The 23,028-nt window shown below is 46.5% G+C and overlaps 2 protein-coding genes across 2 annotated transcripts; both read right to left on the reverse strand.

Annotated features, from left to right (window-relative positions):
- Nucleotides 1-977: 977 nt before the first annotated feature.
- On the reverse strand, nt 978-4,739 carry LOC149453311 (uncharacterized). Its single transcript, XM_089688497.1, has one exon. The coding sequence runs from the start codon at nt 4,591-4,593 to the stop codon at nt 2,764-2,766; it is 1,830 nt and encodes a 609-aa protein (XP_089544623.1). The 5' UTR covers nt 4,594-4,739; the 3' UTR covers nt 978-2,763.
- Nucleotides 4,740-5,566: 827 nt separating this feature from the next.
- Nucleotides 5,567-11,037, reverse strand: LOC149453312 (uncharacterized). Its single transcript, XM_089688538.1, has 5 exons — nt 10,873-11,037; nt 10,353-10,756; nt 10,086-10,235; nt 9,910-9,984; nt 5,567-5,833 (listed from the first exon to the last, which is right to left on the reverse strand). The coding sequence occupies exons 1-5, from the start codon at nt 10,904-10,906 to the stop codon at nt 5,603-5,605; spliced, it is 894 nt and encodes a 297-aa protein (XP_089544664.1). The 5' UTR covers nt 10,907-11,037; the 3' UTR covers nt 5,567-5,602.
- Nucleotides 11,038-23,028: the final 11,991 nt, after the last annotated feature.

The raw sequence follows: 23,028 nt of genomic DNA on the forward strand, positions 1-23,028 counted from the left end.
GTTTCTATGCAGAAGGGAGTCTGATTTTGGACTCTCCAGCTTTAGTAAATAAACCCCTATGTGTCAGGTCACCACTCGGCATAAAATCCTTCCTGTTCAGGTGGCGGTATGTGATGTTTTGCATGAGGTGGGGAAGATTTGGGTGCTTGAGAGAGACACGTGGGGTCGGGGGGCTTGGTTAAAGGCGTGGAGGGGTTTCAAGCCTCCCTGACTACCAGGAGTCTCTTTCTGGGGTGTGGCTGTCTGTCTCTTATCACCCCAGTTTTTTTTGTCCCTTGATGCTCAATTATTTTAAAATGGCTGCGTACACAGGTGATGGCTGTACATAGATGATGGCTGTACATAGATGATGGCTGTACATAGGTGATGGCTGTACATAGGTGATGGCTGTACATAGGTGATGGCGTACATAGGTGATGACGTACATAGGTGATGACGTACATAGGTGATGACTGTACATAGGTGATGGGTGTACATAGGTGATGGCGTACATAGGTGATGGCGTACATAGGTGATGGGGGTACATAGGTGATGGGTGTACATAGGTGATGGGTGTACATAGGTGATGGCGTACATAGGTGATGGGTGTACATAGGTGATGGCGTACATAGGTGATGGCGTACATAGGTGATGGGTGTACATAGGTGATGGATGTACATAAAAGATCAATTTTGTCTCATCATTGGTGTCAGTGGGTGGACTAGTATCCTATCATTGGTGTCAGTGGGAGGAATGCTGTCCCATCATTGGTGTCAGTGGGAGGAATAGTGCCCCATCATTGGTGCCAGTGGGAGGAATACTGTCCCATCATTGGTGTCAGTTGGAGGAATGGTGCCCCATCATTGGTGTCAGTGGGAGGAATAGTGCCCCATCATTGGTGTCAGTGGGAGGAATAGTACCCCATCCTTGGTGTCAGTGGGAGGAAAAGTGCCCCATCATTAGTGTCACATGGAAATAATAGACACGTGGAAATAATACACATTTTGAATTACATTTTATTCCTTTTACTAAGAGAACATATTTAGATTAAGTCAGTGATGAAAATATTTTATCCCATACACAAAAGAAAATCTAATTTTATTCCCAACAAACCTAATCTGGGGATTCCGAGTCTTAGAGAAACATCTTGTGGAAAGGTGAAACCACTGACAGAGCAAAGAGTCCATTGGTGATATTACACACCAATCAGGCACCAGTAAATATTGCAAACAACACCCTCCAGGCTGGTCCCTAGATAACACCCCCCCCCCCCCCCCCCCCGAGTCACATCAAATCTAACTTTGGAATCATGTGATGTACAGTGAAGTCGCACAGCATGTAATTCACATCCAGTGTGACCGGGGTGTAAGGGGATTTGGGGAATAAAAAGAAAAGGAAAGTTCAGAGAGGAGGTGGGGGGATGGGGGGGCTCAAAACACAAGATCAGAAGGACACTCGCTCTACGGGACGACGTATTCACGGCCTTCCGAATCGCAGGTTGGGTCCAAATTCTGCACCAATCACTGTATCATTTGATAATCACTAGGAGAAACTTCGCTCTTCTGAATCCAACGAATTGTATATGTGTGTGTATTGTGTGATCGATTTGGTTTGTCATCCCATTCACAGTACAATAACCCCGAGGAATGATGGGAAGTAGAGAAATCTAAACTAATCTCCGATATATTAAATCCATCAACACTACAATCTCTGACAGCTCACCTCTCCCCACCATCCACACTACATTCTCTGACAGATCTCCTCCTCCATCCACACTACATTCTCTGACAGCTCTCATCCCACCATCCACCCTACATTCTCTGACAGCTCTCCTCCTTCCCACCATCCACACTACATTCTCTGACAGCTCTCCTCCCACCATCCACACTACATTCTCTGACAGCTCTCCTCCCCCCACCATCCACATTACATTCTCTGACAGCTCTCCTCCTTCCCACCATCCACACTACATTCTCTGACAGCTCTCCTCCCACCATCCACACTACATTCTCTGACAGCTCTCCTCCACCATCCACACTACATTCTCTGACAGCTCTACTCCTCCACCATCCACACTACATTCTCTGACAGCTCTCCTCCACCATCCACACTACATTCTGACAGATCTCCTCCACCATCCACACTACATTCTCTGACAGCTCTCCTCCCTCCTCCATCCACACTACATTCTCTGACATCTCTCCTCCTTCCCACCATCCACACTACATTCTCTGACAGCTCTCCTCCACCATCTACACTACATTCTCTGACAGATCTCCTCCTCCATCCACACTACATTCTCTGACAGCTCTCCTCCCACCACCATCCACACACTACATTCTCCGACAGCTCTTCTCCCCCCACCATCCACACTACATTCTCTGACAGCTCTCCTCCACCATCCACACTACATTCTGTGACAGCTCTCCTCCCTCCTCCATCCACACTACATTCTCTGACATCTCTCCTCCTTCCCACCATCCACACTACATTCTCTGACAGCTCTCCTCCACCATCCACACTACATTCTCTGACAGATCTCCTCCTCCATCCACACTACATTCTCTGACAGCTCTCCTCCCACCACCATCCACACTACATTCTCCGACAGCTCTTCTCCCCCCATCATCCACACTACATTCTCTGGCAGCTCTCCTCCACCATCCACACTACATTCTCTGACAGCTCTCCTCCACCATCCACACTACATCAGATTTTCTGGAGTTTAACAAAATTATCTTTCTTATAGAAAGATTTCCCGCACTCTGAACATAAACAGAGATGCTAGCCCAGGTGAATTCTCTGATGTTTAACAAGGACTCCTTTATGAGTAAAAGATTTCCCGCACTCTGAACACGAAAAAGGACGCTCACCAGTGTGAATCCTCTGATGATCAACAAGGACTCCTTTACAAGTGAAACATTTCCCGCACTCTGCACATGAAAACGGACGCTCACCCGTGTGAATTCTCTGATGTTTAACAAGGACTCCTTTATGATTGAAAGATTTCCCGCACTCTGAACATGAATAAGGACACTCACCCGTGTGAATTCTCTGATGTTTAACAAGGTCTCCCTTATGACTGAAAGATTTCCCGCACTCTGAACACAAAAAAGGACGCTCACCCGTGTGAATTCTCTGATGAGTTAAAAGAGTATGTTTCTCAAGGAAAGATTTCCCGCACTCTGAACATGAATAAGGACGCTCACCTGTGTGAATTCTCTGATGTTTACCAAGGTCACCTTTGTCAACGAATGATTTCCCGCACTCAGAACATGAAAAAGGACGCTCACCCGTGTGAAATCTTTGGTGCTGCACGAGGTTTCCTTTCTGAGTGAAAGATTTCCCACACTCTGAACACGAATAAGGACGCTCACCTGTGTGAACTCTCTGATGAGTAAGAAGAGTATTTTTCTTTAGGAAAGATTTCCCACACTCTGAACATGAAAAAGGAAGCTCACCCCTATGAATTTTCTGATGTTTACCAAGGTCACCTTTGTCAACAAAGGATTTCCCGCACTCAGAACATGAATAAGGACGCTCACCTGTGTGATTTTTTTGATGTTTAACAAAGTCTCCTTTATAATTGAATGATTTCCCGCACTCTGAACATGTAAAAGGATATTCACCCGTGTGAAATCTGAGATGTATAACAAGGCTACCTTTATGAGTGAAAGATTTCCCGCACTCTGAACATACATAAGGATGCTCACCGCTGTGAATTCTCTGATGTTTAACAAGGGCTCCTTTCTCTGTGAAAGATTTCCCGCACTTTAAACATGAATAGGGACGCTCACCCGTGTGAATTCTCTGATGTTTAACAAGGTCTCCGTTGTCAGTGAAACATTTCCCGCACTCTGAACATGAATAAGGATGCTCACTCATGTGAATTTTTTGGTGTTTCACAAGGCTTGATTTATGAGTGAAAGATTTCCCGCACTCTGAACATGAATAAGGACGTTCACCCGTGTGAATTCTCTGATGCTTAAGCAGACCATCCTTCTTATGGAAAGCTTTCCCGCACTGTGAACATGAATGAGGACGCACATCCCTGTGAATGTTCTGATGTTTAGAAAGTTCTCCTTTGTCACTGAAAGATTTCCCGCACTCTAAACATGAATAGGGACGCTCACCCGTGTGAATTCTCTGGTGTCTAACAAGACCATCTTTCTTATGGAAAGCTTTCCCGCACTCTGAACATGAATAGGGACGCTCACCCGTGTGATATTTCTGGTGTTGCAGAAGGTTTCCTTTCTGAGTGAAAGATTTCCCGCACTCTGAACACGAATAGGGACGCTCACCTGTGTGAACTCTATGGTGCTGATTAAGTTGTCGTTTTTTAGTGAACGTTTTCCCGCACTCTGAGCATGAATAGGGACGCTCATCCGTGTGAATTTTTTGATGTTTAACAAGGTCTCTTATATAGAAAAAACCTTCTGTGCACTCTGAGCATGAGAATAGATTGTCCCCTCGGTGAGCTCCTTCATGGGGTGCGGAAGATTCCTTGGGATTAGATGGATCTGTTGATCTCTCTGCAGTGTGAGATCCTAAATGGACATTTGCACTCCTAGTATGTGATTGGTCAGAAGATTCCCCCTGATCAGAGGGATCCATTGATGTCTCCGGACAGGAAGGTCTGTGATGGATATTGGGTGTATTTGGATTCACTCCTGGAGAATCCTGTGTGATGGCATTATCTTCTGACTTCCAATCAGCAGATAATAGAAGACATCTCTCCGAGGAATTCCTGACATCAGCGCCATCTGATGGAGAGAAATAGAAAAAAAAAAAAAAGTAAAAATGTCAGTAGTTGACAAATATCTGTAGTTTTAGCTCCTTCTCCCCATCAGTGGAAATGCTGATCTCTAGAAGAATGGAGATGGACCTTTCATATGGTGTCCAGTATCTCCTCCTCATTGGTTGGGAACATGACGTTATATTGAGGAATGGAGATGGACCTTTCATATGGTGTCCAGTATCTCCTCCTCATTGGTTGGGAACATGACGTTATATTGAGGAATGGAGATGGACCTTTCATATGGTGTCCAGTATCTCCTCCTCATTTGTTGGGAACATGACGTTATATTGAGGAATGGAGATGGACCTTTCATATGGTGTCCAGTATCTCCTCCTCATTTGTTGGGAACATGACGTTATTTTGAGGAGATGGACCTTACATATGGAGTGACAAAGCCAGCCTTGAGTCCTCAGCAAGATGGCCTGGGGGACACACTCGCTCCCATCATATTTTCACTAAACTATTTTGTAGGGTAATGCGGGTGTCACTTGTTTCAATTTTTTATAGATTAGTTGTGTCCCAGTAAGCAGCATCAAAAGCCTTGGAACCCATCCTTGGGTCCCGCTAAAGGGAAACTCCATTGTACAGTTTGGTTCACATCTTTGCAGTGCCCTCACAGATGAACTCCCCATACAGGGACACACCACAAGGTCCGGTCTCCTCCTACATATATCTCTTCAGAAGCAGAAAGTAACACATGCAGGGGAAGGCTCATCACAGCACTAAGTGTTAACCATTGCAACACCACACATTAACCCTTTATTAGGCAAACACATATTTAACCCTTTTAGCACCTTCCTCCAGGATGATGTGAAGATGTGAGAATTATCTAACATTTTTCCTAAAACTACAATCTATATACTCAGAAGTAAAATGAGACTGCGACCCGTTTCTTCCACAGTGCCTGTACTTACAAGTGTTGATAAGTGGAGACATTTCTTCCCGTTCACTCTTCATCATCATCCCAACCTCTTCCGCGGACGGCTGATCCCCCCCCACATACGTCTCCTCTTCTTCCTCTTTAACCTCAGCTTTTATATTAATTCGTTCTTCACCCTAAACCCCAAAATAATAGACATCTAATAATGCTGAACTCCAAGCAGATATAAAAGACACAAATGACAGCAGCTCTGCATTGCCTACAACAGTGAAATAGTATTTTATTAATAAATGTAAGCAGTGTAAGTACCTGAATGTGACCCGGTATCAGGCTCTTGCAGTATCTGTACATAGAAGCTCAGATTGGGAGAGGGAGAAGCAGAACAAGGAGCCAATCGGCTGTGCTGAAGTTCTAACAAGGGACATGCTGAAAGGAGGAGAGAGCAGAGTGATAGAGAGATGAGCTCATCAGTCTGCTGCTTCTCCTTTCACTGTCCAGTCATAGGCTGGGGGAGGGGCAAGAGTGGTGTATTTAGATTTTGTGTGCGCCCCCCAATGAGAGAGCAAGAGTTCAATAAGTGTGTGTATGTATATAAGATATATATATATATTTATATTCTCTCTCTCTCATCCTCCAGGACCCCCTGGTCATATTGTATCAGGAAATGGTCCTCATCATCCAGGACCCCCTGGTCACATTGTAGCAGGAAATGATTCTTCATCCTCCAGGACCCCCTGGTCACATTGTAGCAGGAAATGGTCTTCATCCTCCAGGACCACCTGGTCACATTGTAGCAGGAAATGGTTCTTCATCCTCCAGGATCCCCTGGTCACATAGCAGGAAATGGTTCTTCATCCTCCAGGACCCCCTGGTCACATTGTAGCAGGAAATGATTCTTCATTCTCCAGGACCCCCTGGACACATTGTAGCAGGAAATGGTCTTCATCCTCCAGGACCACCTGGTCACATTGTAGCAGGAAATGGTCTTCATCCTCCAGGATCCCCTGGTCACACTGTAGTAGGAAGTTGTCCTCGTCCTCCAGGACCCCTGGTCACATTGTAGCAGGAAATGGTCCTCATCCTCCAGGACCCCCTGGTCACATTGTAGCAGGAAATGGTCCTCATCCTCCAGGACCCCCTGGTCACATTGCTGGCACACTCCTGGGCTTATAGGTCTGTCTGTCCCGCCCTGATTCGATTTCCAGGCCATGGGCACTAAGTCTGTACCGGCTCAGGGTCTGCCTGTCTTTGGGGTCTTGTAGCACCTCCAGGTACAGGGCCATTTTGCAGTCTCTCTGCAGTGATTGGTAAACAGTTTCTCAACATATTTTTCTTGGGAATCATTCATTACATTTTTAATTTGAGAATTTGTCAGGTCAGATTGTTGCCTTGTCTTTCAGGGCCTCTATGGCTGGCTTGAAACTTTCTGATTGGTTCATTTCAAGGCCAAGGTATGTGTAGCTGTGGGATTCATTAAGAGTGCATTTGTTTGATGTAGGGCTCTTAGCTTGTTTTGTGTTCTTCCTTTGGAACACCATGATTTTTGTTTTCTTTGAATTGATAGGTAGTGCCCATGTGGTGCTGTAGGTCTCCAGCACTTCCAGACTGTCTTGTAGGCCTTTCTCTGTAGGAGGTCATCCGCATACAGCAGGAACTTCACTTCGGTGTCACGTAGAGTCAGTCCAGGTGCTGGGGAGGATTCTAGAGCAGTTCATTGATGTAGATGTTGAAGAGGGTTGGACGTGGCTTCAGCCCTGTCCGTCTCCTCGGGCCTGCTGGAAGTGCTCTGTTCTTTTCTTGTTCACCTTTACGATGCAGCCGTTCTTGGTATATATAATCTCTTGAGGTTTTCCCTCCTATTCCACTCTCTAATATTTTCAGGAACAGCCCTGGGTGCCACACTGAGCCAAAGGTCTTCTTAAAGTCCACAAAACAGGCAAATATCTTTCCATATTTTGTATGATGGACATGGTTCTTGATGAGACTGTGCAGGGTGTAGATGTGGTCTGTAGTGTGGTGGTTTGGCATGAACCCCACGTGGCTTCTACTGAGGACGTTGTGTTCCATCTGGAAGTTGAGGATCCTTTTGTTGAGGATAGTGTTGAATAGTTTCCTTGGTGTGCTGCTGACACATATTCCTCTGTAGTTGGCTGGATCATACTGGTCTCCACTTTTATGGATGGGGTGTTATTAGGCCTTGGTTCCATACTTGAAGGTAGTGACCAGCACTCAGGACCAGGTTGAAAACTTTACATATGGCAGCATGTCTATCTGGGGAGCCGTGTTTAATCCTCTCTGGCAGGATTCCATCCATTCCGAAAATTTTCTCCATTTCTTTGAGAGTCCTTGATTTTTTTCCTCCATATCATTCAGGCTTTTGATGATTTGATGATGCCTTTTTGTTCCACAGTTAGCGCCTCTTCTGGGATATCTTTTGTAGAGGTTCTTAAAAGTGGTTGAGCCAGGTGCCGCCATTTTGGATGCGTAGGTCATTTTTCCTGGTTGCTGAGCCAATATTCTTCCATATGTCCCAGAAGGAGTTTTCCTGAAGGAACAACTATTACAGGTTGTTGGTGATGAAGTTTTGTTTTTTTCTTTTTAAGGGTTTGTTTTTATTTTTTCTGTAGGGTGTCATGAGCTCTCCTTAGGTCTGGTGTTGTTGGGGGTCTCTGGGTTTGTTATTTGAGACCGTCCGTAAGGTGTTCCTCAATGCTTTGCATTCTTTTGCAATCAAACCATTTATTGGATTGTTTGTTGGATGGCTTCTTGTAGTTGACTTTTCTCAGCTAGGCCTTTCCTGCAATGGTGTGTAATATTTTGTGGATGTCCTTTGCTGCCAGGTTGACATCTCCTGGGCTTACCTCATAGGTGTTGTTTTGGAAGGTTTCAAGCTGTTTTTTTATGTCAGGTCTGTCAGTTACCTCTCTGTATTTTGTGGTTGACTCTTTAGACCATTAAATGATGGTGGCAGGTTGCAAAGAGAAGTCCGGTGGAGTTTTCGAGATGGTTTGTTTGAAGATTTAACCCCCCCCCAGAGGATTCATCCCCTCCCTCCTGACAAGGCCATTTTTTGCAATACGGTGCTCCGTAACTTTAACTGACAATTGCGCGGTCATGTGACGCTGCACCCAAATGAAATTTACATCCTTTTTTTCCCACGAATGGAGCTTTATTTTGGTGGTATTTGATTGTCTCTGCGTTTTTTATTTTTTGCACTGTAAGCCTTAAAACCCGACAATTTAGAGAAAAAAAAACAAAATTTTTTACTTTTTTGCTATTAATCACGTCCAATAAAAAAATTTAAAAAATCAAATTTCGTCACAAATTTCAGCCAAAATGTATCCTGCTTCGTGTCTTCGCAAAAAAAAAATCCCAATACGTGGAAATTAATTGGTTTACGTGAAAGTTATACCGCCTACAAATGGCAGGATAGATAATGGGAATGTATTTTTTTTCTACTAGTAATGGCGGCGATCAGCAACTTATAGCGGGACTGCGGCGGAAATTCTGACACTGGGGGGGAACTAACTTGATGTCACTGACATCCCCAGTGACACCAATACAGTGATCAGTGCTACAAAAAAAAAAAAACACTGACACTGTACTAATGGCTCTGGGCAGGAAGGGGTTAATGTGAGATGTGATCAAAGGGTTAACTGTGTGCTGGGAGTGTTTTACTAGGGGGGTGTTCTTCACTGTAAGCACACTGATCGGGATGGCTGTACACCCCCCCCCCCTCCCAAATCCACATTACACTTCATAGAAAAAATGGAGATGAAAGAGCTGGGAGGAGGTGAGCTGTGTTGTGTTCTCTGGGCTCTCTCTCCTGTTGTCCATGCAGCACAGGAGACAGAATCACTGATAGATCGTATAGGACTGCACACACACACAGTATGATTACCACTCCCTACCTCCTCCAAGGGCTGCTCATCTCCAGGCAGCAGGAAATTTGGGTGGGTGGGGGGCGTGTGTGTGTGTATGTGTGTGTTTTCCCATATGATCTGTCACTGGTCCTGTCTCATAAACTGCATGGACGGCAGGAGGGAGAGACAAAAGAACACAACACAGCTCACCTCCTCCTGACTCTATCCTCTCTGCCACTTCTCCTCTCCCTGCTCCAGGCTTTCCCCTTGTCCCAGCTTTGGGTGTGGGCTGGGAAGGAGTTCAGCAGCCACTCAGGAACACCAAAGCACCCCCTTGATCCAGCCAGGTCTGTCTCTCCCTCCAGCAGCAGATGCCCAGTTCCACCTACCTGTTGACAGTGAGGTATAGTGTAATCTTCCTTTGTGGAATCACAGGAATACGGAGGACGGGGACGTCTCTCACTCTAAACCCCAAAGATGATCAAAAACATTTATAAAATTGAGCAAGAGATTACATAGAATAAATATATTCTCATAGCTTAGAATACTTTTGAGTCCCACCTACCTGATGATGGTGAGGGATGGTGTGACCTTCCTGTGTGGAATCCCAGGAATACAAGGGGTCACCCTTCTCCATAGACTGCTGAGCTCCACTCACCAACATTTCATCTTCTTCCTCTTTAATCTCAATTTTGAGGTCTTTCAGTTCTGTGGCCTAAAACACCAAAAATGGTAGAATACATTGGTAAAAAGTAACGGGAGATTGCACAGAAGAATGTCTTCTTATAGATTAGAATTCTTAGCAAGGTTCTAGTTGCTCAGTTCCACCTACCTGATGATGGTGAGGGACGGTGTGGCCTTCCTGAATGGAATCCCAGGAATACAGAGGATGGGGACATCTCTCTGGTGGGTTCCCTTTACTGGATCCATCTACCTGATGATGGTGAGGGATGGTGTGACCTTCCTGTGTGGAATCCCAGGAATACAGAGGACGGGGACATCTGTCTGGTGGGTTCCCATTACTGGATCCATCTACCTGATGATGGTGAGGAATGGTGTGTTCTTCCTGTGTGGAATCCCGGGAATACAGAGGACGGGGACATCTCTCTGTTGGGTTCCCATTACTGGATACATCTACCTGATGATGGTGAGGGATGGTGTGACCTTCCTGTGTGGAATCCCAGGAATACAGAGGATGGGGACATCTCTCTGGTGGGTTCCCATGACTGGTTCCATCTGTAGGAAACACACACACTGACTGAATCCATTGTTTCTATGTGTTTATCAGATGATGGGGGATCTAGGTGGACCCTCCGTACTGCTCTCTCCTTTACAATAAAGTCTCCTCTTACCCAGTGATGTGAGGGGCGGCTGATTGTCTATCATGACGTCCTTGTAGAGATCCTCCTTGACTTTTTCTAGAGAATGTCCCAGAATTCCAGTCACCACTCACCTCTCCTGTTAGCAGATCAATGATCTTATTGGTGACTTCTAGGATCTTCTTGCAGTTGTTTCTCTTGGGTTTCAGGGAATGAAGTGATGACACTGTAACGGTTAAATGGTCATTTTTTTTAGACTAAATAAGCTGGACTAGAATTCTATAATAATATCCTCTCAGTCATGTGACTCGGGTCCTCCTCCATCCCCACTGATGTGATCACATGATCCATCCAAGACTCTGATCTCTGTAGACTGGTCATCATAATGCATAGACAAGTAAAGATTCATTTGAAACCCTCCGCCCAAAAGTGAAAAAGGTTTACAACAGTGTCTGCGTTGTGTTAATAAATACCAAATATATCCAACATGGAAACCACGAGGGCCTGAAACACTAACAAACTATAAAAATGACTGTCACGATATGGGTCTCTGCCAGTCCCAGGTATTAATTCCTTGTTCCTAATCCCTCCTGGCCATAGTAAGAGCTTCCTCCAATTAGTATTCACTCCTGTGTGCCAAAGACCCCTAGCTGTAATTAACTCGCCCCTCCACAAAAGGTCCCAAATTCAATTAGTATATACATCCCTAATTAGTGCCTTACTTTGGTATTAATGTATTTCCCCCCACTAACTATCCTGCCCAACCAGTCCTTTCTGTGTACAGCCACAAATTAAATTACTGTAGTTCCATTCCCTTCATTGTCACCTGCTAATGACCCCCCTCCGCCTCTCTTCCTGCTCAGGGGGTTTAAGAGGTCAGTGCTGATCTCTCTTGTTGTGCCATTCTGCTTGGCAACCACTGAGGGGTCCAGCTGGACTCTAGTGGCCCCCCCGGCTCTGCCTGAGCCCCATTGGAGGAAGGGGGATCCCAGAAGCTACATCAGCCCTGCCTGGAACGCTGTCAGCTCTGCCTGAGACTATCGCATCAGCTTTGCGTGAGTGTATGCTCCCCTTGTGCTATCTGACTGCTTATGAACTGCCTCTTGGATTACAAATTGCTGTACAGCCTTTAACGTTGCCCACCGGGGCTGGATTACAAGTATTCTGGACTCTCTCTCCCTGCACTACTCCCCATTGAGTGACTGTTTTAATAAAGCTTTAAGTGTTTGCCGCCTGCCTTGTGTATTCTGTCCCGCTTACCCTCCGTTACAATGACATTACCCAAAACTGTAAATATGTACCAAGTCTAAACCTGCAGGGGGGTGTGAGCTTCAATCATTCTTTATTTTATATTATATTTATGTTATGGATAAAATACTGAGAAATTCTATTTATGGAGACATCCTACATCCACATACTGGAATATACGGCTCTATACAGGTAATATTTCTGTATATAATATGCACTATATATGTGTGTATCAGTATCTGTTGGAGATAAAATACGTGACAGTGACTATGGAGGAAGAGGACGGACATCACCGTGACTATGGAGGAAGAGGACGGACATCACAGTGACTATGGAGGAAGTGGACAAACATCACAGTGACTATGGAGGAAGAGGACGGACATCACAGTGACTATTGAGGAGGAGGATGGATGTCACAGTGACTATGGAGGAAGAGGACAGACATCGCGGTGACTATGGAGGAAGAGGATGGATGTCACAGTGAGTATGGAGGAAGAGGACAGACATCGTGGTGACTATGGAGGAAGAGGATGGACATGACGATGGAGGAAGAGGACAGACATCAGTGACTATGGAGGAAGAAGTCGGACAACACAGTGACTATAGAGGAAGAAGACGGACATCACAGTAACTATGGAGGATAAGGACGGACATGACTATGGAGGAAGATGACAGACATCACGGTGACTATGGAGGAAGAGGATGAATGTGACTATGGAGGAAGAGGACGGACGTCACAGTGACTACGGAGGAAGAAGATGGACATCACGGTGACTATGGAGGAAGAGGATGAATGTGACTATGGAGGAAGAGGACGGACATCATAGTGACTATGGAGGAAGAGGATGGACATCACAGTGACTATGGAGGAAGAGGATGGATGTCACAGTGACTATGGAGGAAGAGGACAGACATCGCAGGGGTTATTGGGTGTAAATTTAAACTAATATCTTATTTTCTAGATTGTAAGCTCGAAAGAGCAGGGCCCTCAATCCCCTCATGTTTTGCATTGTATTGGTATTGTTCTGTCACATGTTCTGTCCCCCTCTGTAATGTACAGCGCTGAGCGAACTATTGGCGCTTTATAAATACTGTAAATAATTACCTCCTCTGCTGCCACTTAAAATGTCTTCTCTCCCAACTCACCTCTCACCCAGAACTTCCTGTTCAGACCCATACATCACTTCCTGTCTGCACCTGACACCACTTCCTCCCCATTGGTGGGATCACTTCCTGTGTCCATACAATCAGGCTCTTCCTGTCTCCTTTTTCCACTCCATATGATAGGAATAGATCTCCACCTTGACAAGGGGGAGTCCCGTCTATTATCAGCATGTGATTATTATAAGATAACAGGCTCTGGATGGACAGTTGGATAAATGGTTCTATGTTTAGGGGATATCCGGTCTATAAACCAGAGGCACTGGATGGATGGTTGGATAAATGGTTCTATGTTTAGAACGTATCCGGTCTATAAACCAGAGGCACTGGATGGACGGTTGGATAAATGGTTCTATGTTTAGGACGTATCCGGTCTATAAACCAGAGGCACTGGATGGACGATTGGATAAATGGTTCTATGTTTAGGACGTATCCGGTCTATAAACCAGAGGCTCTGGATGGACGGTTGGATAAATGGTTCTATGTTTAGGAGGTATCCGGTCTATAAACCAGAGGCACTGGATGGACGGTTGGATAAATGGTTCTATGTTTAGGACGTATCTGGTCTATAAACCAGAGGCACTGGATGGACGGTTGGATAAATGGTTCTATGTTTAGGACGTATCCGGTCTATAAACCAGAGGCACTGGATGGACGGTTGGATAAATGGTTCTATGTTTAGGACGTATCCGGTCTATAAACCAGAGGCTCTGGATGGACGGTTGGATAAATGGTTCTATGTTTAGGAGGTATCCGGTCTATAAACCAGAGGCTCTGGATGGACGGTTGGATAAATGGTTCTATGTTTAGGAGGTATCCGGTCTATAAACCAGAGGCTCTGGATGGACGGTTGGATAAATGGTTCTATGTTTAGGACTTATCCGGTCTATAAACCAGAGGCACTGGATGGACGGTTGGATAAATGGTTCTATGTTTAGGACGTATCCGGTCTATAAACCAGAGGCTCTGGATGGACGGTTGGATAAATGGTTCTATATTTAGGACGTATCCGGTCTATAAACCAGAGGCTCCGGAGGGACGGTTGGATAAATGGCTCTATATTTATGACATATCCGGTCTATAAACCAGAGGCTCCGGATGGTTGGTTGGATAAATGGTTCCATATTTAGAATGTATCTGGTCTATAAACCAGAGGCTCCGGATGGACGGTTGGATAAATGACTCTATATTTAGGACGTATCCGGTCTATAAACCAGAGGCTCTGGATGGACGGTTGGATAAATGGTTCCATATTTAGGATGTATCCAGTCTATAAACCAGAGGCTCTGGATGGACGGTTGGATAAATGGTTCCGTATTTAGGATGTATCCGTTCTATAAACCAGAGGCTCTAGATGGACGGTTGGATAAATGGTTCTATATTTAGGATGTATCCGGTCTATAAACCAGAGGCTCTAGATGGACGGTTGGATAAATGGTTCTATATTTAGGATGTATCCAGTCTATTAACCAGAGGCTCTGGATGGACAGTCGCCCAGTCAGAGAATGCCTTGAGTAGAGCTGACTACTGCAGTGATTCTTCACTTCCACAACATGGTCAAGCTCCTCTGGTACAGAGACTGATGGGACTGGCTCAGTGTTCTCTGTACATTACCGTGGTATATGTCAGAGCTATATAAATGTATAATAATGATGATAATAGTGTGTGACTGTGGTGAGGTCTAAGTGTGTCCCTTGTGGAAATGCTGATCCTGACCTTTGATTGGTTTCCATGGAAAGAATGCCATCAGAGCCTCTGAGGAAGAGGAGACTGCTCCTCGAAACGCGTCAATCACAAGAGGGTCCTCACAAGATTGGGAGCTGATCCTGTGTATTGGTGCTTTGTATCCGATATGCCTTTGTTACCACAGTGTATGTGAGTATATTTTAACTTTGGATTTAATAAAGCTGTCATCCTAGGTATTGCACCAGGCTAGTGCGCCCCCTTTTTTCCCTTTTCTTTACAGCTAAAGGGAAAATCATATCGGCATCACATTTTTATATTCCTCTATATGTATATGTAGGATCTGCTGGCATCACAGTGACTATGGAGGAAGAGGACAGACATGACTATGGAGGAAGAGGACAGACATTAGGGGGGTTCCGATGTTTTCGTTTTTCTACTTCTGCTCAACTAGAAAGTTTCTGACTACATGTGACACCACTTCCTGCCTGTGTGTGACACCACTTCCTGTCTTCCACCTAGTAGAGGAGAGATGACCAGCTATTGGACAGTGTGAGTTCTGTGGTCTCCAATATAAAGCATCTCCAATGCTGCTCAGAACAAACCAATCCCCTCCTAGTAATTGCTATACATTGTAAATAGGCAGAGATATATGACTGCTTAGGGTGGGGGAAGGGACTCTGTATATGTGGGTGCTATGTGGTGTGGGGGTAGGGACTCTGTATATGTGGGTGCTATGGGGTGTGGGGGTATGGACTCTGTATAGGTGGGGGCAGGGACTCTGTATATGTGGGTGCTATGGGGTGTGGGGGTAGTGTGGCAGCACCAAGATATTGCAGATTTTTCCTTTAAACTTTAACATTTCTAACAGCCTCTATTCGCAAGGTCATCAGCTCACTTCCCTTCTCCCTTATTTCCTGTGAAGTAATGTGTTCCAGTCTGTAGCTGGTATTCTTATCTGTAGCTGGTACTCAAGGCCATATACTGCACAATTTAGAAAGTCTTTTGAATGTACAGAAAGTGAAAGAGGAAATATATGCATTGTGACGTAATTGTTGGTACAGTATATACACCATGTAAGAGGCCTTTGAAAGCACTTAGCTTTGCAGACTGGGTCAAACCAGCTGGTGAATCAAAGGTTTGTTTTCCTCAAGTTCGTGTCTGGAGTTTTACCTGGTATTCCCAAAGCTGCTGCTACAGTAGGGACTATGTATATGTGGGTGCTATGGGGTGGAAGTTCAACATGGCACCTCATGGCAAAGAACTCTCTGAGGATCTGAAAAAAAGAATTGTTGCTCTACATAAAGGTGGCCTAGGCTATAAGAAGATTGCCAAGACCCTGAAACTGAGCTGCAGCACGGTGGCCAAGACCATCCAGCGGTGTAACAGGACAGGTTCCACTCAGAACAGGCCTCACCATGGTCCACCAAAGAAGTTGAGTGCACATGCTCAGCGTCATATCCAGAGGTTGTCTTTGGGAAATAGACGTATGAGTGCTGACAGCATTGCTGCAGAGGTTGAAGGGGTGGGGGGTCAGCCTGTCGGTGCTCAGACCATACGCCGCACACTGCATCAAATTGGTCTGCATGGCTGTCATCCCAGAAGGAAGCCTCTTCTAAAGATGATGCACAAGAAAGCCCACAGTTTGCTGAAGGCAACCAGACTAAGGACATGGATTACTGGAACCATGTCCTGTGGTCTGATGACACCATCATCAACTGATTGGGTTCAGATGGTGTCAAGCGTGTGTGGCGGCAACCAGGTGAGGAGTACAAAGACAAGTGTGTCTTGCCTACAGTCAAGCATGGTGGTGGGAGTGTCATGGTCTGGGGTTGCATGAGTGCTGCCGGCACAGGGGCGCTACAGTTCATTGAGGGAACCATGAATGCCAACATGTACTATTATTATTATTATTATACAGGATTTATATGGCGCCAACAGTTTGCTCAGCACTTTACAATATAACGGGAGACAATACAGCAACAATACAGTTCAATACAAGAGGGAAAGGAGAGCCCTGCTCCTCGAAGCTTACAATCTAGTTGGGAGGGGCTAGTGGGGGATGGACTGGTAGGAGGAGTAGAAGATTCCATTATTAGCTGAGGGCAGGATAGGCTTCCCTAAAGAGATAGGTTTTAGAGATCGCCTAAAAGTGAGCAGAGTACGTGATAGTCTGATAAATTGGGGTAGAGAGTTCCAGAGGATGGGGGAAGCTCTGGAAAAGTCCTGGAGACGAGCATGGGAGGAGGAGACATGGGAGGTAGAGAGCAGGAGGTCTTGCGAGGAGCGGAGAAGAGGGTTTGGGTGATATTTAGAGACAAGATCGTTGATGTAATTTGGGGCGGAGTTATAAATGGCTTTATATGTTATTGTTAATGTTTTGAATTTTATCCGTTGGGCAATGGGAAGCCAGTGGAGGGATTGGCAGAGAGGGATGGAGGACACTGAATGGAGGCTAGTGGAGGGATTGGCAGAGAGGGGTGGAGGACACTGAGTGAAGGCCAGTGGAGGGATTGACAGAGAGGGGTGGAGGACACTGAGTGGAGGGATTGGCAGACGGGTGGAGGACACTGAGTGAAAGGCCAGTGGAGGGATTGGCAGAGAGGGGTGGAGGACACTGAGTGGAGGGATTGGCAGACAGGGGTGGAGGACACTGAGTGGAGGCCAGTGGAGGGATTGCCAGAGAGGGGTGGACACTGAAAGGAGGCCATTGGAGGGATTGGCAGAGAGGGGTGGAGGACACTGAGTGACCAGTGGAGGGATTGGCAGAGGGGTGGAGGACAATGAGTGGAGGCCATTGGAGGGATTGTCGAGAGGAGTGGACACTGATTGGAGGCCAGTGGAGGGATTGGCAGAGAGGGGTGGAGGACACTGGAGGGATTGGCAGAGAGGAGTGGACACTGAGTGGACACCAGTGGAGGGATTGGCAGAGAGGGCTGGAGGACACTGAGTGGAGACCAGTGGAGGGATTGGCAGAGAGGGGTGGCAGATACAGAACGGTTAGTAAGGTGGATGAGTCTGGCAGCAACATTCATGATAGACTGGAGGGGGGATAGCCTGCGATTAGGTAGGCCAATGAGGAAGGAGCTACAATAGTCAAGGCGAGATATGACAAGGGAGGGAATAAGTTGCTTAGTGGTTTCCGAGGTTAGGAACGGGCAGAGGTCGGACATGTTGCGGAGGTGAAGTCTACAAGATTTAGACAGCGATTGGATTTGGGGCTGAAAGGACAGATGGGAGTCTAGGGTTACACCTAGTACCCTGGCATGAGGGGAGGGACTGATGGTCGTATTATTGATCTTGATGGAGAAGTCAGGGGAGGGGTCACAGGCTGGGGGGAACACTAAGAGCTCAGTTTTGGAAAGATTTAGTTTGAGGAAGTGGAGTGACATCCATACCGATATGTCTCTTAGTAGGTTAGTAATGCGGGGGGAGACTGAAGGGGTGAGGTGAGGAGAGAGATAGATTTGTGTCATCAGCATAGAGATGGAACTTAAAGCCATGGGAGTTTATCAAGTGACCAAGGGAGGAGGTGTAGATGGAGAAGAGAAGGGGTCTGAGGACAGAACCTTGAGGGACCCCAACAGAGAGGGGGAGTGAAGAGGAGGAGCCAGAGTTATAGGTAATGCTGAAGGAGCGCTGCGATAGGTAGGAGAGAGCGGAGTCTCTGAGACCAAGAGAGTGGATTTTTTTTGTAGTGCCCAATCATTGGAGTCAGAGGGTGGAATAGTGCCCCATCATTGGTATCAGAGGGAGGAATAGTGCCCCATCATTGGTATCAGAGGGAGGAATAGTGCCCCATCATTGGTGTCAGTGGGAGGAATAGTGCCCATCATTGGTGTCAGTGGGAGAAATAGTGCCCATCATTAGTGTCAGTGGGAGGAATAGTGCCCATCATTGGTGTCAGTGGGAGGAATAGTGCCCATCATTGGTGTCAGTGGGAGGAATAGTGCCCATCATTGGTGTCAGTGGGAGGAATAGCGCCCCATCATTGGTGTCAGTGGGAGGAATAGCGCCCCATCATTGGTGTCAGTGGGAGGAATAGCGCCCCATCATTGGTGTCAGTGGGAGGAATAGCGCCCCATCATTGGTGTCAGTGGGAGGAATAGTGCCCATCATTGGTGTCAGTGGGAGGAATAATGCCCATCATTGGTGTCAGTGGGAGGAATAGTGCCCCATCATTGGTGTCAGTGGGAGGAATAGTGCCCCATCATTGGTATCAGTGGAAGGAATAGTGCCCCATCATTGGTGTCAGTGGGAGGAATAGTGCTCCATCATTGGTGTCAGTGGGTGGAATAGTGCCCCATCATTGGTGTCAGTGGGAGGAATAGTGCCCCATCATTGGTGTCAGTGGGAGGAATAGTGCTCCGTCATTGGTGTCAGTGGGGGGAATAGTGCCCCGTCATTGGTGTCAGTGGGAGGAATAGTGCCCCGTCATTGGTGTCGGTGGGAGGAATAGTGCCCATCATTGGTGTCAGTGGGAGGAATAGTGCCCATCATTGGTGTCAGTGGGAGGAATAGCGCCCCATCATTGGTGTCAGTGGGAGGAATAGCGCCCCATCATTGGTGTCAGTGGGAGGAAAAGCGCCCCATCATTGGTGTCAGTGGGAGGAATAGCGCCCCATCATTGGTGTCAGTGGGAGGAATAGCGCCCCATCATTGGTGTCAGTGGGAGGAATAGCGCCCCATCATTGGTATCAGTGGGAGGAATAGCGCCCCATCATTGGTGTCAGTGGGAGGAATAGTGCCACATCATTGGTGTCAGTGGGAAGAATAGTGCCCCATCATTGGTGTCAGTGGGAGGAATAGTGCCCCATCATTGGTGTCAGTGGAAGGAATAGTGCCCCATCATTGGTGTCAGTGGGAGGAATAGTGCTCCATCATTGGTGTCAGTGGGTGGAATAGTGCCCCATCATTGGTGTCAGTGGGAGGAATAGTGCTCCATCATTGGTGTCAGTGGGGGGAATAGTGCCCCATCATTGGTGTCAGTGGGAGGAATAGTGCCCCGTCATTGGTGTCAGTGGGAGGAATAGTGCCCCGTCATTGTTGTCAGTGGGAGGAATAGTGTCCCGTCATTGGTGTCAGTGGGAGGAATAGTGCCCCGTCATTAGTGTCAGTGGGAGGAATAGTGCCCCATCATTGGTATCCGTGGGAGGAATAGTGTCCCGTCATTGGTGTCAGTGGGAGAAATAGTGCCCCATCATTGGAGTCAGTGGGAGGAATAGTGTCCCATCATTGGAGTCAGAGGGAGGAATAGTGCCCCATCATTAGTGTCAGTGGGAGGAATAGTGCCCTATCATTGGTGTCAGTGGGAGGAATAGTGCCCATCATTGGTATCAGTGGGAGGAATAGTGCCCTATCATTGGTGTCAGTGGGAGGAATAGTGCCCCGTCATTGGTGTCAGTAGGAGGAATAGTGCCCATCATTGGTATCAGTGGGAGGAATAGTGCCCCGTCTTTGGTGTCAGTGGGAGGAATAGTGTCCCGTCATTGGTGTCAGTGGGAGGAATAGTGCCCCGTCCTTGGTGTCAGTGGGAGGAATAGTGCCCCGTCATTGGTATCAGTGGGAGGAATAGTGCCCCGTCATTGGTGTCAGTAGGAGGAATAGTGTCCCATCATTGGTGTCAGTAGGAGGAATAGTGTCCCATCATTGGTATCAGTGGGAGGAATAGTGCCCCATCATTGGTATCACAAGGAAATAATAGACACATTTTAAATTACATTTTATTCCTTTTACTAAGAGAACATATTTAGATTAAGTCGGCGATAAAATATTTTATCCCATACACAACTGGACTGAGAAGAAAAAAAATCTAATTTTATTCCCAAAAAACCTAATCTAGGGATTCCGAGTCTTAGAGAAACATCTCGTGGAAAGGTGAAACCACTGACAGAGCAAAGAGTCCATTGGTGATATTACACACCGATCAGCCACCAGTAAATATTCCAAACGACACCCTCCAGGCTGGTCTCTAGATAACCATCATTGGTGTCAGTGGGTGGAATAGTGCCCCATCATTGGTGTCAGTGGGAGGAATAGTGCCCCATCATTGGTGTCAGTGGGAGGAATAGTGCTCCATCATTGGTGTCAGTGGGGGGAATAGTGCCCCATCATTGGTGTCAGTGGGAGGAATAGTGTCCCGTCATTGGTGTCAGTGGGAGGAATAGTGCCCCGTCATTGTTGTCAGTGGGAGGAATAGTGTCCCGTCATTGGTGTCAGTGGGAGGAATAGTGTCCCGTCATTGGTGTCAGTGGGAGGAATAGTGCCCCCTCATTAATGTCAGTGGGAGGAATAGTGCCCCATCATTGGTGTCAGTGGGAGAAATAGTGTCCCATCATTGGTGTCAGTGGGACGAATAGTGTCCCATCATTGGAGTCAGAGGGAGGAATAGTGCCTCATCATTAGTGTCAGTGGGAGGAATAGTGCCCTATCATTGGTGTCAGTGGGAGGAATAGTGCCCATCATTGGTATCAGTGGGAGGAATAGTGCCCCATCATTGGTGTCAGTGGGAGGAATAGTGCCCCATCATTGGTGTCAGTGAGAGTAATCGTGCCCCATCATTGGTATCAGTGGGAGAAATAGTGCCCCGTCATTGGTGTCAGTAGGAGGGATAGTGTCCCATCATTGGTGTCAGTGGGAGGAATAGTGCCCCATCATTGGTGTCAGTGGGAGGAATAGTGCCCCATCATTGGTGTCAGTGGGAGGAATAGTGCCCCGTCATTGGTATCACAAGGAAATAATAGACACATGGAAATAATAAACACATTTTAAATTACATTTTATTCCTTTTACTAAGAGAACATATTTAGATTAAGTCGGCGATAAAATATTTTATCCCATACACAACTGGACTGAGAAGAAAAAAAATCTAATTTTATTCCCAAAAAACCTAATCTAGGGATTCCGAGTCTTAGAGAAACATCTCGTGGAAAGGTGAAACCACTGACAGAGCAAAGAGACCATTGGTGATATTACACACCGATCAGCCACCAGTAAATATTCCAAACGACACCCTCCAGGCTGGTCTCTAGATAACCATCATTGGTGTCAGTGGGTGGAATAGTGCCCCATCATTGGTGTCAGTGGGAGGAATAGTGCCCCATCATTGGTGTCAGTGGGAGGAATAGTGCTCCATCATTGGTGTCAGTGGGGGGAATAGTGCCCCATCATTGGTGTCAGTGGGAGGAATAGTGTCCCGTCATTGGTGTCAGTGGGAGGAATAGTGCCCCGTCATTGTTGTCAGTGGGAGGAATAGTGTCCCGTCATTGGTGTCAGTGGGAGGAATAGTGTCCCGTCATTGGTGTCAGTGGGAGGAATAGTGCCCCATCATTGGTGTCAGTGGGAGAAATAGTGCCCCATCATTGGTGTCAGTGGGACGAATAGTGTCCCATCATTGGAGTCAGTGGGACGAATAGTGTCCCATCATTGGAGTCAGAGGGAGGAATAGTGCCTCATCATTAGTGTCAGTGGGAGGAATAGTGCCCTATCATTGGTGTCAGTGGGAGGAATAGTGCCCATCATTGGTATCAGTGGGAGGAATAGTGCCCCCTCATTAGTGTCAGTGGGAGGAATAGTGCCCCATCATTGGTGTCAGTGGGAGGAATAGTGCCCCATCATTGGTGTCAGTGAGAGTAATCGTGCCCCATCATTGGTATCAGTGGGAGAAATAGTGCCCCGTCATTGGTATCAGTGGGAGGAATAGTGCCCCGTCATTGGTGTCAGTAGGAGGGATAGTGTCCCATCATTGGTGTCAGTGGGAGGAATAGTGCCCCATCATTGGTGTCAGTGGGAGGAATAGTGCCCCATCATTGGTGTCAGTGGGAGGAATAGTGCCCCATCATTGGTATCACAAGGAAATAATAGACACATGGAAATAATAAACACATTTTAAATTACATTTTATTCCTTTTACTAAGAGAACATATTTAGATTAAGTCGGCGATAAAATATTTTATCCCATACACAACTGGACTGAGAAGAAAAAAAATCTAATTTTATTCCCAAAAAACCTAATCTAGGGATTCCGAGTCTTAGAGAAACGTCTCGTGGAAAGGTGAAACCACTGACAGAGCAAAGAGACCATTGGTGATATTACAC

The sequence above is a fragment of the Staurois parvus genome, unplaced genomic scaffold, assembly GCF_062004578.1.
Source record: "Staurois parvus isolate SC_StPar_1 unplaced genomic scaffold, SC_StPar_1.0 ptg000449l, whole genome shotgun sequence".
Lineage (NCBI taxonomy): Eukaryota > Metazoa > Chordata > Amphibia > Anura > Ranidae > Staurois > Staurois parvus.